Here is a 15,932-nt window from a genome sequence, read left to right as displayed (position 1 = left end):
TCATTTAGAAATAATTTATTATTATAGTTGTCTGATAGGCGAAAGAATATGCGTTGAGTGAATGACGGTATGAGGTAATAACGAACTGTTCTATGCTTTACAGGTTCAAGCGAGGTATAGTAGCAACAATTTACCAACGAATTGATCAACTACTGTCACACAGCGGTCCACGGGACAAAGCCGTAAGAGTCTGAGGGGTAGTAAAACAATGTAAATACCTATTTCAAAAGATAATGTTCGTCCATTATAATGGTACTAAAAATTTGCATGCACTTTGTAAATACAATAGATTTGATTAGTGTACGATTTTACCACTGGTGAAAGGCCGTCATCTTATTGCTGTGCATGATAAAGCTGCTTCGTTCTCAAACCTTGTCCACGTAAGAAAGCTTAGGTCCCAAAAAAATTTATTAAGAGGTACACTTCTCTCGGCTAAACCTCCACCAAAACTTCAAAAATTTACAGTTAACGTCAGCCAAACCTGCTTAAGAGTTCATTCTAAAAAAAGTAATGCTTTCAAATAAAACCTACCTTTCGTTACATGTTTCTTTAAACATACGAATGTTTAAACCAACTCTCGGCTACTAACATCACACATATAGAATAAGGGTGAACTAAAACCACACCGACTACAAATGTAACTTAGCACTATAACCGTCTTTGACCAGAACGAAAAATGTAGGTAGGCTGCTTGTGCCACTATTTGAAATTCTCGCGCCCCGCTGTTTGGCAAAGAGACGCTTCCCACCAACAAATTTAGTCGTACGAATCGACTTCAATTGTTATTGCATTAACAGAATTTAACGGTAACTGCTTAGAGCCACCTGCGAAAGGTGACATGGAACACTGGAGCTAAATAGTGTGCATGAAGATCGTTGGATCGACTGGGCTCACTATGACCTCAGTGACATAATCTAGTGCCAGTGAATTCGTTTTTTGTCTCCATCTGTTAAACCTAAACCACCTTCTGAATTTTAGGTTGTGCCTTGTCTGAACCCGCGCTTTTGTGCGCTGTCTGGATCGTAGGGCCGGCCGTTGCGTTCTGCACCTCGGTTGTCGTATGGTTCGATGTGCCATTTTCTTGGGTAGTCTTTTTAGCGAGCTCAGCGCGCAAAGCCTCAATTTCGGCCGGGCTAAAACCAAAAGAAAAATAAATAAAATTAACATCATTCGGTTGATCCAAGCTGGCAGGCACTTGAACGTCATGTGGATACACTGGTACTGCAAGACACTGAGTGTTCGTACTTAAGCCGCCCTATCAGTGGTAATGCTATATGGATAAACGCAGTGCACAAGCCATAAATAACAAATACTGAGTGCCGTTTAGCGTAAAAGTTGAACCTTTAAACTCACGTAGTAAACAACAAGGATGAACAGTGACTATCCGTGTCTCGGTATAGACGGCGCAGTTATCTTGCAATATTTTCTCAATTGAATATAGGTTTATGCACTACCTTAAATCGATACACATGTGCTAAAAGAGCATCATTTTAGAGTACATTCAGCGAAGTGGCGTACCTGATTTGTACAAAGATGAATCCGTTGATGATATTTAGAAGCTCAAGTACGTTAGCCATTGGCGGAGGCGTCACGTAAATTGGGGGTAGAACTTTATTCGCATTCTTAGGCATGTTGGCATTGTCGCTCAGTTCGTTAATCTTTTGAATGAAAACGAAGATATGAGAAAGTATTGTTGTGATATACCGTAGGAAAAGTTAAGATAATAACAGTATCTTCTTAACAGTATCATAAGCTAAACCCAAATATTTAGGTGAGTTACATCCTAACACACATCATCAAAAAGTCAAAGTCATCAGCGTAAAGTCTCGGTCTGCGTTCCATAGTACTAATGGATACTTTTTAATCATACAGTTTATTGTATGGACAGCCGCTGCATAATTGTTAATTGAAAAAATTACTGTTGCCTAAAAACGCACCTGTGTACTACAGATATAGACAAAGAAAAGTCGTCAAGAATTAAAGAACTTTCTTCACAACCAGCCCATTTCAACCTTTATATCACAAGAGTGCTATCAAGTAAATATATATATACTTCCAAGCTAACAGACAAACTGATTTGATAGAGAAATCTACTACCTGTTTTTGCAGCACTACAGCTTGCTGTGTTAAATGTCGAAGGCACTCGGAGCTTTCTTTGGTCCTTTCGTGTGCATCACCAAGAATTGTCCGATAGATGGCGTAAGTCTCACGTTCGTTTTTGAGGGCACCTCGGAAGTCACCAAGACAGGATTGCGTTCTAGCTACCAAGTGGTAAGCTAGAGCTGTCTTCATCGACTAAAATAGGACATTTGTCGAAGCGCAATTCGTAGTGATTAACAAGCAACAGTATACCACGAGAAACACGACATGTTCATAACGCTATATACGGGTTACTTTTAAAAATAGATGGTATGCCTTTCACCGCATCCTCATCGTCGTACACCTACTAGTAAATTAAGCTACATCCGTAAATGGTGCAAGTTTTATTTACATTAGGAAATAACGAAACTTAAATTTTTATTAGGATGTATCACCAGCGTACCTTATTTCCATAGAAGGTTAAATGAAGACGTAAAGAGCTCTCCAAGAAACTGAGCGCAAATTCATGCTGTCGGAGAGCGTAAAGAACGAGGCCGATATTAGCGTCTAAGGTAGCCATTTCTGGGTGCTTCTCTCCGCAGACGACTAGCATTAGATAACGCATACGGTATAACACCATCAATGTCGTCGGAACCTATGAACAGAGTAAGGTAGGGCAAAAAATCACTTATTTAGACTTTATTAAATTAACAACATAAGAGCCATAAAAAGAGACAACTGAAGTCTACCGTAAATTAAATGTTATTGATAAAACGCCATGCCAAACAACGATCTATACCGCTCAACTAAACCCCAAAATATACGTGTTGAAATTGATATTAAATGTGCTCGATAGATTGCTAATAAGACAAACCTGTCCACATGCGAAGGCATAGAGTGCAAGACTTCCGTACTCTTGGATGGTTTGTGGGCTATCGAAGCCGTTTACCCTTTCAGACATGATAACCGCTCGCTGTTGCTGACCTAAAGCTGCCTCATGGTCGCCCATGATGTACGAAAGCCGAGCAAGCAATCGCAGACACTGTACAATTTCATGATGCATCGGACCGTATACCTGGTTCATCAGCTGCAAAGATTCAGCTATCAGTTCGAATCCATCTTTAAGATAACCCTGTTGGATTTTACTCTGCGCCGTCAAATAAAAGCGGAAAGCGTCTGTTGCCCTTGGTTCCATATGTTTTACAATGGGGAACAAGTTCACGATGTCGTCCTCGCATATGGCACCGTTACTTAGTCCGGTCGAGAGCTGATAATTTTTCTGCAGCACCTGTATACCGACGCGCATACAGAACGCCCGCATCAACGCTATGCGAGATACATCGTAGTGAGAATAAAGGGTATCAAACGAGTTGCTCTCGTCGTCGAAGTCGAAATAGTCCTTCATTTCTCCTTTAATTAACGCGAATAGTGTTTTCGGGGTAACTGTCAGCCAGTCAATAGCGTTACTGCCGCCAGCAGAGCCAGTTAATCCGGATTGGGCCGTCGAGGTAGGGCTCTGGGTACCTCTGCCTCTCTTATGTTTTCCTTTGCTACCTCGACCTCCACCTGAAGATCCGACGACAGTGCAAGCTGGCACAAAATTCGGGGCCAGTTTCGCACTAAGCAAGCAATTCAGAAAGTGGGCCACGGCTTGAGCTATGAACTGGCCTTCTACCGACTGCATATAACCAACAAAGATATGCTTGGCAGATCGACAAATCATTTCTTGCATGCAAATGCGATACAAATACGACAGGCGCTCTTCGGCTGCAACACATTTGGCGAAAAGGCCGAGGTATCGTACATTAATGCCCTTGCTATGTAGCGCCCCAGTGAGAGTTGTACCGTCAAGAATGAAAGTCCCGTGTTCCACTGCCTCACGGATCAAAGCAGGAATCTGCGTATTAACTAGGAATTCTGCCGCTTCGACAATCAGCGCACGTTCCTTGGTCAGAGTCTCAGATTGAGCCATGCTTATGTGATCGAGGAAGGCATCAGCGTTGAAACGAATCCAAAATTCGTCTTCTTTTAAGGAATTTACAGCTTGGGCTGCCCGACGAACAATGTCCTGTTTTTGCGCGGCTTCCTCTTCGGATGTTTGCTCATCCTCGCGTGTTCCAATAGCTTCGGCCTTTTTTACCTTATCTGCATTGTCTTTCCTCTTATCTTTGTCGCCAGTAACCTTCCTATTTTCCTCGGTATTTGCGTCATTATTCTCCTTATCCAGATTATGGTACTGCATAGCGACGTTCTTGACAAAGAGCATATATTTTTGTTCTGAAATATAAGTATGCAAATGGCAAAAGCTGGTAGTGATTTATCCAATGAATTCCTTTGCTGATCATGCCCTACTAAATTTAAATTTTAATATAAAGTATTTAAGCTTCGTGATTTTAGTAGGTAGTTCTGGTACCGATATACTGCGATAAACAACATAGGTCTACTCACCGACAAATTGTTCAATAAGCTCGTTTCGAAGCGAAGCAAGCTTGTGGCGTTGTTGCTTAGGGAAGCCCATTTCACGAAGCTCTTTCGGCAGTTCGACAAAGTCTTGTTGTAGATAGTTCACATCTGGAGGGAACGTACGCATAAGATCAAGAATATAATGACGTCCATCATCACCAACGATGCCCTTGCATTCGATAGACGAAGCTAGCGATACAGCGTCGCCTTCGGTATTCAGCACCTCGTGCGGTTGCACCTTAATCGTCGACGCAGCCGCGCCTAGGAGTTCTTCATATTTCGGGTGGGACACAACGGTCTTGCCAGAGTCAATCGACCCATACACCACCGACTGATCTTGTTCCTTTTCGAGAATTCCCGGAATAATCGACTGCGCCATTACACGATATCCACGATAATCGACGACTACTGTACCAAGTGTGTGTAGGCCATCAACGTCGGCGTCGAAATATGCCTGAACACCTTTAAGATCATTGGCCAGAGCTACGTGGGCAGCCGCATCTCCCCCAACCCGAGCATAATGGTCCCTGACATCAAAGCCAAGTGAAAAAAAAATGTTGTTCCAGATGAACATTTGCGAACGGAATTCTTCTCCCGGATTTAAAGCCAACACATTGCCTTCAACGACAGCGACAGCGCCCCGAGTCGCGGCAGCAACAAAATCGGCGTACACCTTGAATACTGCGCGCTCGCGCAATACACGTTGGGCAAGACCTTGCCGAGGCAGTTCTTTTGTAGACTGCAATTCGTCATTCCAGTCTCGCGTTTGGCCAGGAATCTGCTCCTCGTAGCCTAGCTTAAACGCTGACGCATCTTCTGCGCGAATCGCATCTAGTGAATGATCTAGGGCGGGCGCCAGCCAGCTGTGGACTTGATAGGGTGTCAATACGCGTTCGAGATCGTTGCGCGCACAACGGATTTTCTGGATTTGAGCGAAATTTTTCCTAAAAAGAAAGTTTCACAATGACCAGTGCAACTTAGTACAACTCAAAACTTCAACTCGAGCGGTATGTGTAATTTTTCGCTGATATAGAGATTATGATTCATTGAGTTCAAACACATACTTGAAACCAGGGCTCAGGCAATTCAGAAGATCAACAAGTGAGTGGTAAATCTGTGATCCTTTGCCAAGTTGTCCTTGTCGCTTCGGGTCAAAAGAATTTTCAGTTGAGTAGTTGACAAAGAAGCCTTTCGTAGAAGAAGTGATGTGAAAGTTTTTGTCCTCAAGAGTTGTTACGTACAGGTACAGCAAATCACCACGAAGCTTCCGTGGTCCCGGTGGCGGGTTCCAGCCACTCAGCGTAAACGTTTTCAGAGCTTGCAATTTTTTCTAAAACCCAAAAAATAATCTAAGAAGTAGAATTGCATCATTTCGCTAATCGAAATCAACATCTCTCACTTATAAAAACTTGGTTAAAGAAAGTTCGATTATAGTAAACTGACCGCAAAACAAAACAGATGATACTCTATTTACAACCTAATGACAGAGTTAGACCAACGGCAGAAAATTAGAAATATCGTATTTATACTAACGGTCTGTTCCTCAGTTTCTAGTAAAAGTGCGGCCAGCGGAGGTTCACGAATCGTAGTTTGCTGGCCATTGGCATTTTGCGCAGGTGATGTGGGTGGTATGACATGCGCAGGCGGCGTACAATCCACGTCACGATCGTGCTGAACGCTTTTGTTTGGGTCGACTCCACGTAATGACGCGAAGACATCGCCGCCAGTGAGTACAGATAGAAACGACGGCGAACCGAGATCCTGCCCCGAGTAGGCCTCAGCTTGTGAAAGCGACTGCGCCAGGTCACGTACGTGTCGCACATGAATCCTCGCTTTGCGTTGAGTGTAAGGCTCTAAAGGATTGAACGTTTCACATACGTCACATATGTATATGTGTCCTATTCGTAGAAAAATGCTTTTTATAATATTTATTACCAGGTTACTATTATTTTAATACTTTTATTGTGGCTTCAGCTGCAATATTATTATTACATTTATTATTATTAGGAAGGAAAAGTAAAAAATTCAAGGCGACGCGTATGCTTACCCACCTTCGACAAGTTTAATGGTACTTCCTTCTTTAAGATTCTCAATAGTCTTTAGTTCAACAAAATTGTCGAGAGTATTGCCGTCGAATGTCAGCTGGAAACACGTTCTGTGACACGTATCTTGCATATCCATAAGGCGCTGATGCAATTCCTGGACAAGCTCCATTGGCGATACGCTGAGCTGAACCATCTTAGATGAATTCGAGTTGTCCTGTGGCAACTCAATGTTAATAGTAAATGGCACTTCGACAAGTCCGTTCTCCTCACCAGTCTCATTTGGGATTTCTTTACCGCCATTTCCTAACGATGGATGGATGTCTTTTTGACTAATTGCAGGTTCATCTGCTAACGAACGAACGAATAAGGAAAACACAACGTCAGCTCATGCTTATATTCACAGAAATGATGTTGCAGATTCCTAATTATATCATCTATTTAAGTAAGCTTTGTCTGTAGGTCATCATATGAAATCGGTTTGGAATCCTAAAGAAAATACGTTGGTTACAGTGCAGCTTTAGCTAATAAACACGTAAATTTGAATTCATGGACATTTTAGTCTTTTATTAATAAATTGTTTCTTCACGCCAAATGAAGACATCGGAAGTGTCCCAGCATTTGCAGCTTAGAAGGAAGAGGATCAAGTTGTGTGCACTCACTAATGTAATATAATTTGCCTATTATATACATAACTTCATTGTATTCATTATGTATGCGCGGCATGATGCGAATAAAAAGTAGCGCTATAAATCAGATCTTCAGCCTTAATATAGCGCAAAAACGCACACTATGAGTCACCAAGCTAAAGGTCGACAAAAGTATAATAGATAAAGTCAGCCTTTAGAAGGTAGACAGCCGTAGTGAATTGAGCGCACCGAGACACCGCCAAACCTGCGGATCGAGCTCAAACAGCAAAGGAGGTTTTTTTTTCATGCGTATCGTATGGCAGCCTTCTATGGCATTTAAATTTCATTATTAAATGGCATTTAAATTTAAACGAACGAGTAGCACATAACCATTTTCTGCAAATAACGACATAATGGTACGCACTGGAATAAACTTGGCCAAGTTTACATCGCTCAGTTAATACCGGTACATACTTCAACAAATTTGAATAGCAATAGGCCCAAAGTGAAAATATGCAGAACCACGTTCACGTGAAGATTGTTATGGTAACGAAATAATCTAATAAATCAAAAGCCCCCAAATCAAAAGGGTGCTAATAATGTGAATGAATGCCTAACAAAAGTGAAGCCCTAACAACCAATTCTTCGTTAGGTTGTTAGTAGCATATGTCGAGATGAGCTGATTATCTCAAAAGATACGGCAGAAAGTACGTGCCAATATATGCTTTCAAAATAACAATAGTATTCACCGCAATTATTACCATGACAACGCCATTAATTGCTATTTCCTTAATTTGTAGAGCAGTTAGGATAAAAGTTAGCCGAATTTTCTACTGTTATTTAAAAACTTCATTTCGACGTTAATGACAAAATCGGGTGCCCCCGAAGCCTCTTGAGCAAAGACCCGTTTCTCTTTCTCGATAGCACTTAGGCATAGTTGATATACGTCAGGTTAGGCAGCATGTTCACCTTTTTGACAATGCGCTAGTGTGACCTAACCTTTACAGTTTGCTGGCAAACACTGGTGAAGGATCACAGCTCAAAAAATCACGACAAATGTAAGAGACGCGCTACTTCATAAGAGAGATTAGTACATACGGAAAATGCGTCGTGATGATTTAAATCTAAAATAGATTAAACGGCTGCAGGTCTAGACAAGAGAGACACAGCAAGGAGCCAAAGGAGGCAGAAAAAAAAATCCGGTTAAGGTAACAGACGTGTTTCAACTATATCTTATTGCTGGTGATCAGATCACATTTCTATGAAAACTTAACCCAGTAAAACGCAAAAGAGTTAATGGATAGATTAGCGGCGTCCGGAAGAATCGGTATGGGAGAAATAGGATAGAGCAAGACAATGAAATCTTGATCAAACAGAGAATAACACTTCACTAGAAACCGAATGACGTTGCTCTCAATTTGTCGCAGTACGTCGGTATTGCGAATAACTGTTTAGTAGCATTATAGACGTCTCAATGAGAAAACCTAATTTCGTGACAGAGAAATGTAGCCTTAATTCTACTTGAGAGCCGCATACCACTGGAAGCTAATCTAACAACCAGATCGGATGCCCATACCTATTTCATTTAAAAATTGTTTCTATTTCGTATCGATTGCTTTCGGTAAAGACGAACAAGAGCAGCTGGCGGGACAACTATAGATCGTGACGCATCTACGTCCCAGACACAGCTATAGGCAACAGACAGTGCTCCACAATGCGTCGACCATAAGATTTTCTTTGCACTTCAGACATGCAATACAGTTCTGACAGACGATTTCCATAACTATTTGCCGATCCGAGACCATTTTCAACATCTCGTCAAACCCATCGAATATACGAGATCTACCGGCGTCCACATCCGTCAACTATCGTAGAGTTCTATCGCGAGTCACCGTTATCGTGTGATGGATAAAGATTGCCCAACTAATCATCGTGAACAGAGGAGCACGACGCAGGCACACGTGAGATCAAGGAAGTTTCAAGCAATTGAGTGGCATTAGCAAAAACCGACATTCATCTACTTCACTCTGTTTCGAAGCCAGCAGCATATTCATGAGTGTGTGCACACAAAACCGCATAAATTAATGCGCGCACAAAGCTACGGAACAACTCGCTATGGTTCGACCTATAATGAAAACAAACCGACAAATAGTGGAACTCAAATTCTCGTGATAAACATTCTTCATGGTGTTTGTTGCTGTAGCTGAAGGTTTTAATCAAAAAATCAAATAACTCACGAAGACACTGTGAAAAAAACGCATGTCTTTGGACTTCTCAGATTACCAGATAGCAGAAGGAGCGTTCATAAAACAACGTTGCGTACTTACTAACTGCCCCTACATACATAGCTCGTTAATAATTTTAGAAATCAACACTATTACTAATAATGATGACAAAATGGTAGTGGCAAATTAAAAATCTTTACTATGACGGCCGTAATATATAAGTGTAATATGATACATAGTCAGTAGAAAAATAAAAGTTGAACCGCGCCGTAGTTAAGTTTTCTAGAGATGTAACACAAACAGTTTTGGCGTCGGCAATCTATGCGATTTGGGTAAAAGCTTCACGATTAATTTTGATAACAGTAGTACAAGTAATTGTTTGCACGAAGCTATTTAATGGTTGGCTTCGGTGCGAGTCGTTACGTCTTCTCTAAGGCTTAATACGGTGCGCGAGCTATCGGCGAGGCACTAGCAAATGAGCTGTTCTTAGGCACAGCTTAGAATAGCATCAAATACTGAACAATGGAAGGTTAACCAGACGAACGTTTATCACTTTACAAGCCACTTGAAACTCTTAAATATTTTCACAACACCAGCGACAACAGAAGCATTCATGATATAATCAACAGTCCAGCATTTTTTCGCTTGCCTAAAGTCGTCGTACCCTGCTGCCAATGTTTAACCAGGAACAGAATACTCCAAAGAGATAAAACAGCTCGCTATGCCGGCGACAGCCAAAGTCAACGCAGGACGATATCACACAGGTCGTTTAGTCTGAGCTAAACGTAAATACTTACGTTACTCATCCACCATAAAAGATCTATTGGCCTTCCTGTTCTCGGGATCCGCGCAAAGAGTCGTTCGGGTCTCACCTTTGGGGGTCACGGTTTCCGCAGGCGGTTGACGGGCATCGACGTGCGCTGATTGGCCTTTGCCAACGGCGTCAACCCGTTTCTCAGTCATCTCCACTATGCGGTTGGCCGAAATCCACTGAACTCTTTCGTACGATACAATTGCAGGGGTAATTGGGACCGTCTCGCGCCACACCAAAACCGACCCAACGACGTTTCACGCAACGGCAATTTCACACACAGAGCGAAACAGCGTACAGCACGTGTCCGCTCGTCGAAGCGTTCTAGCACACAGCACAGCTCGACTAAAAGCAGAGCTCGTGGGGGACTAATCGCTGATAGCGCGTACGGATTCAGGGCGCGGATAAAGAGCGACTGTTGGTGCTGTCTGTTGATGGCGGGCAAATTTGACCGTGTTAGTAGGTGAGAGACAATCGAAGTGGATATTAATCAGGCTTGAGGGCGAAATGATAGTAATTGGACAGCAGCTGAAAGATGCAGCTAACGTTTTGAACTGCTTAAAGCTGTCTGGAATAACAGTACCGAAAACTGGGATGTATCAATATTTCTGAGTGTACTGGTTTTGTCTCAGCTCAAAATTTTGGAATGCTGACTTGAGATTGAAACAAATAAGATATTTTTAATTATTTTTTGCACTCTACATGAAGCTGTTCGAAGGATAAGATATCTACAATAATATAATTCTAGTCGAATAACGGTTTAGCTGATAAGCTACAAGTTTGGAAACTATGGTGAAGTAGTTTTTTAGCACGCTATTTAACATCTAAATGCCCTTTTCTTTTTTACTATTCTTATGTAGATTAAGCAATTTATTATGACTACATAGCTTCATTATATTTTTTTATCACGTGATTATTTTTAACATGTATTCTACATATCAACCCGTTTAAAAATACCTTAATAATATTCAATGACAGTTCATTTTAGTACTGATTACTCCTAGCACTAATAAATTTATTTTTTAAATACTACGGTTGGCTAACTAGCTGCAATCTGGCCTCATTAATAGCTGAATTTTTAGCTTTTGTAGAAATACGAAACATACCTTTCGAATTTCATATAGTGCGGACCACGAAAGCTCCTACAGGATCGCTAGCCTTCCATCTTTCGAGAAGCTTAGGCTTATTGGATGCTAGGAACACCTATCAAAAGCCGGTCCTTTGCAGAGAAGTAACTGAAACCGGCTAAAGTGATCAATGATTTATTCAGCAAAATTGGCTCAGCCTACTGTTAGCGACACCGACTGAGTCCGATATCTGATATCTAGAGCAGGGTAGCAAAAATTGTGCATTTGTAAATCTGTTCATGCAACTAAATAGCCTTTCCTATCAGCAACCTAAACATTTCAGGGTCAAACAAATAACTGTCCTTTTTTTATATTCTTTTCTCTCGAATCTTTCATCTGTTAACGATCGAACATCATATATACTATCGAAAAATGTTAATTAGTTTCGCGTAGAAGCTTTTTTTTGCTGGCTGTTGCCATCATATTTGCGTATCGCCAAAGAACTGGTTTCTAACGGTATGTGACCCTTGACCAACCACAAGCGAAAAATTCAACAAGAACAAAAGTAAAGGAAAACCGTTACCGTTACTCATTCAACCATCTACTATAATTACCGCTAATCATCAATTATTAACACGAATTGACGATGTCTTTGATGATGAACTCCCGATTTATCCAGTATTTAGTAAGGTCAAAAGGTGAAATATGTGACATTGATGAGATTTTAATCTTCAAATGAATGAGCTGCTGTTTCATCTGTTCTATATAAAAGCAGCTATTGTTTTAATTGTACGGTATAAGTGACCAGTAACTGCAGTATGCTAGCAATTAATTATATCAAGTATGGACGCCAATATCCATTGAAATTCAATGGATAAAAATTCTAGAATCTGCTCATTCGCTAAAACGGCTTATATGCAGTATACCAACCGGGGCGTTCATCGGGGTTTCAGAAAGGTCCGTTTTCGAATCAGTCCAACGTTACAGAATGAAAAAAAGGACATTAGAAGTAGCGATAACAAATTACATCCTTCATTCAAGTAACAACTTGAACAAAAACAGGTTTTGGATTGTCATGGCCAGCGAGAATATCATTGCGCCGATTATTGGTCAAACATTCGAAATCAGTTCTCATCAGACCATAGACATTCCTGCTCATGTCAACTAACCTCTCTGTTATAAGGTTCTTGCTTGCTGTGAAAAAATTTATTATCACGTTGCACAAAAAAATATAGCAAAGCTACATTTCGTTTGAATCGACTACTGTTTACTATGCCAGTGCGCATTTTATACATATCTGTAAACATAACAGAGTGTTAGAATTTCATAGATCATGTTGGTAGAATTGCTCACGCATAATGTCTCGTTGCCGTAAAAATCCTTGACTCATATCATGACTGGCCACGTCTTTCATGTTTTGAATCAACAAACACTGCAGCAGCGACGGCCGTGTAGGTGCATACTCTAAACTGATACATTCTAACGCTCAACTATACGATATAATAAAGCCTAATGATGCCAAATTACAATGTGCCTGATACCTTAAAACATTAAATATATTATTTGATTGCAATTAAATAGAAAGTACACGACGAGATTACTCGTTATGACTATCGAAATAATTTGGTGGTTTAAATGTATATCAGTGTTAGACTGTGAACTCATCTTAGCTATTTTACCATAGCGTGAGAGCAAAAAAGAGGCGCAAAATGCTCTATCTGGCTACCTAGTTCCTTACCGACTAGCAGGAATGCAACAGACAGATACTGAGTGACAAGATATTGCAGTTCATTTCTGCCATTGCCCCTGACGCTTTTGTTATGACTCTAGTTGGAACCTACAAGAAGTTGGACTCACAGAAACGTAGGTCCATATCAGGCATGTCTGTGTTAGTCATGAATAATCCTATTTAACAAGCTGTAGGTATACAGGTAACAACCTAGAACAAAATATAAATAGCACATTGCTAAAACAGTCTCCAAAACGGAAATAATGTCAGCGAAATACGAAGTACACTTATCGCCAGAACTGGCATGTGTAGCAGGAGATGCTGCCTTGAAAACGTCAGCCCTAATTTAAAGTTTAAGCGGAAAGTGAAAATGAATGAATTGCAGTAAGGATATCAACTAAACAGGATATACACTCTTGTGTTCTTACAAACGCGAAGATTTTTGGAATATGTTCCTCCTCTTCACATAATATATATGTGTCACAATTGCCTCAACATATATTTTGCGTTTATATAACACGAACAGGGTAAATTTCAGGCAAACGACAGATACGGGCTCTTCTGCTAGGAAAGATCAACTAAAAAACAGGTTTCCTGCCTCAGTAACATCCGAATACAATCAAGGAGTTCTCTTTTGGATATAGTAGATTATAGCCAAAAAGTTAATACGTAACATTTACGAGAACGTTATCTGGAGCGTTCCTCATGAAGAGGTACCTCCTTTTTGGAAGCCACACAACCGGATTCTAAAAAGGCGAAAACAGTTAGAGATAAGGACCATGAAAATAGTCCATTGGCAGAAAAAACAGCATAGTTAAACACTAAAAGTGAAACCAACGTGGCTAATACGTATATAACATTAGAAATTTGTGCTTATAAGTTCTTAGAGCACTAAGAGCTTCTAGCTACAAGATGGTATAGGCAAGTAGCTAGAAAAAATACCTAGAACATTACAATTAGCTTGTATATTAAAATTTATGATATGAAATTTCGCACTTAAAATACAAATACTTACATGTACTTTGCCAAATTAAGCATTCTTATGAAGTAAAAACATTATTACGAGCGTGAACTATAATAGCATGGAAACAGATAACATTCTAAGAGATTATTATAAGAGCAACTCACTTGTTTGTTAAATGCTCTGTGTTGATGAAGTTTACCAGTTTATATGGTAGAAATAAGGATCGAACATGCAAGCACCTATATCGCGTCATCAAAAGAGATTTCTTCCAGCGGTTCCCATCGCTCCGAACAAACGGTCTCATCCATTTACTATGGACTCGAATGATAGTTTCCTAATAGTTCCCTAATGTCATTTTTTTTACACACATTGTGCAGCGTTCCCTGCAGTTGCTGCACAGCTATTTAGCTATCACTTGTGTTTTCATATTTATTTACTTTTCTATCTATGGCTTCTCGAGGCAAATTGATAGTGGCACACGCTTCTCTACCACTTTCTTTTGCTAGGGCAAGGAAAGCCCTGTATCCACATGGTCTGAGATCGGGAGAATAAGCAGGTTGAAGCCAACCTTAGATATTTTTCTGTTCGATTCAGGAGGTAATTAAGGAATAGTGATAGCTCATGCTTTGCCATTAAGTCGCCAAGCCGCGTGCCTTCGATTTCTGTGCCAACTGTCCGTGAGTCTCATGAGGAGCTCGAAGCAACGGGCTGCGTTCATTTTGACCTGTATATGGTGTTCGTTGCAAGTACTATCATCATCTTACGTCCCACTGTCTCGGTGGAACGTGACTAACTTCGGTACTCTATAACATAAACCCTGCTTATCCACTTTAACTAAAGCTATTCATTTCGCTGTGCTCTCCCACTTTCTTTGGAGCCTTGCAAGAGTTTTGCAGGGACAAATAGGTATCTCATTGGCCTGTTCTAATAGTTGATTCTCATCACAGATAACATGACATATTTCTCAATTAAGAGTCGACACTTTTATGGGGTTCAAGTTGCAGTCGGAGAAATGTTCTTCAACAAAATTTTTCCGTGACACAATTCGGGCACACAGGCAGGAAGTTCGCATTGCTCAGCGTCGCTGCCGATTGGAAAAATACTTTTCCCCTAGAGGCAAAAGTATTTGCCGGTTGTCTCCATCTTTCGCGCCCTATTATTTCAGGGTTAAATTCTCCAAAATTCTCAATGCTTATGATATACTCTCTCAGACTCATTCGTAAGCTCTAAAAGGACGTTTTACGTTGGACTGATTCGACCTTTAGTATTAAGGATGGATACACCGACTTATCGATTCTCGAATTTAAGTCGATGGGTTTTTATGCAACAGTTGTTGTTCCGAGACCCATAATTTACGAGGGCATCGTGCGTTGCAGAACCAGCGAGCTGCGTTTCTCAAAACATTTTTGTGTTCTTTTGGGAAAACCTCAAAGCAACATTTTCGATTTTAAGTACTTTCAAAGCATCCGCAAATAGTCGATGCATTCGCTGAGGCTATGGTAGAAAGATTAAGCATCTTAATTTCAAAAAGAAGAAAGAAGAATTTAAAAAAAAGGATACATAGTTAAGGATACTTGTCCGTCAAACCTGAATGAATTCGACTTATTCATTTTTTGATAATCAGAGCAAACTACGAATATGTTCAACGTAAAACTTTAACAATTACGCCCGATTTACGTTATAAAAAGAAGTCATCGAAAAGTGTTATTATTCGAAACAAAAACTCTAAAGCAGTGACTTACTGATAAAAGCAATGACAAGCATTGCCGTTTGTCATATGATCTATTATATATTCGGCAAACTGGTACCATAGTTTGACTACCGATATAAATGTGAATCACAATGTGCAAGTAATACTCAAGAAACTGAACGAAACTTGTTCGTGAATAACGACAGAAAATAATTACTTCTCTTTCTAAAAAA

At 40.4% G+C, this 15,932-nt stretch overlaps 1 protein-coding gene and 2 long non-coding RNA genes across 5 annotated transcripts; 2 read left to right on the top strand and 1 right to left on the bottom strand.

Annotated features, from left to right (window-relative positions):
* clu (clustered mitochondria protein homolog) lies at positions 1-10,622 on the bottom strand. Of its 3 annotated transcripts, none has more exons than XM_022836462.2 (10): positions 10,311-10,622; positions 6,594-6,935; positions 6,076-6,395; positions 5,607-5,872; positions 4,528-5,486; positions 2,954-4,356; positions 2,543-2,734; positions 2,098-2,295; positions 1,519-1,658; positions 1-1,133 (listed from the first exon to the last, which is right to left on the bottom strand). In XM_022836462.2, the coding sequence occupies exons 1-10, from the start codon at positions 10,399-10,401 to the stop codon at positions 956-958; spliced, it is 4,089 nt and encodes a 1,362-aa protein (XP_022692197.1). In that variant the 5' UTR covers positions 10,402-10,622; the 3' UTR covers positions 1-955. The 3 variants fall into 3 exon arrangements, with proteins under 3 accessions (XP_022692197.1, XP_022692198.1, XP_086825155.1); XM_022836463.2 differs by having other exon boundaries at positions 6,594-6,932; XM_086969029.1 differs by lacking the exon at positions 10,311-10,622 and adding an exon at positions 10,236-10,297 and having other exon boundaries at positions 6,594-6,932.
* On the top strand, positions 1,140-2,653 carry LOC147753224 (uncharacterized). The gene is made up of 3 exons (XR_015311878.1): positions 1,140-1,264; positions 2,110-2,271; positions 2,525-2,653. It is a non-coding gene; the product is annotated as an uncharacterized LOC147753224 (long non-coding RNA).
* On the top strand, positions 6,222-7,138 carry LOC111262309 (uncharacterized). Its single transcript, XR_002681510.2, has 2 exons — positions 6,222-6,350; positions 6,927-7,138. It is a non-coding gene; the product is annotated as an uncharacterized LOC111262309 (long non-coding RNA).
* Positions 10,623-15,932: the final 5,310 nt, after the last annotated feature.

The sequence above is a fragment of the Varroa jacobsoni genome, unplaced genomic scaffold, assembly GCF_002532875.2.
Source record: "Varroa jacobsoni isolate VJ856 unplaced genomic scaffold, vjacob_1.0 scaffold_644, whole genome shotgun sequence".
Taxonomy (NCBI): domain Eukaryota; kingdom Metazoa; phylum Arthropoda; class Arachnida; order Mesostigmata; family Varroidae; genus Varroa; species Varroa jacobsoni.
This window is presented reverse-complemented; position numbering and strand designations above follow the sequence as displayed.

Bases quoted from the DNA above. Each gene is read 5' to 3' on its own strand.
- clu (XM_022836462.2), bottom strand. From the start codon at position 10,401: ATGACTGAGAAACGGGTTGACGCCGTTGGCAAAGGCCAATCAGCGCAC. The intron at 6,936-10,310 runs GTGAGACCCGAA...TTCGTTCGTTAG, and splicing joins GGAAACCGTGACCCCCAAAG to CAGATGAACCTGCAATTAGT. The intron at 5,873-6,075 runs GTTAGTATAAAT...TTTGGGTTTTAG, and splicing joins TAGAAACTGAGGAACAGACC to AAAAAATTGCAAGCTCTGAA.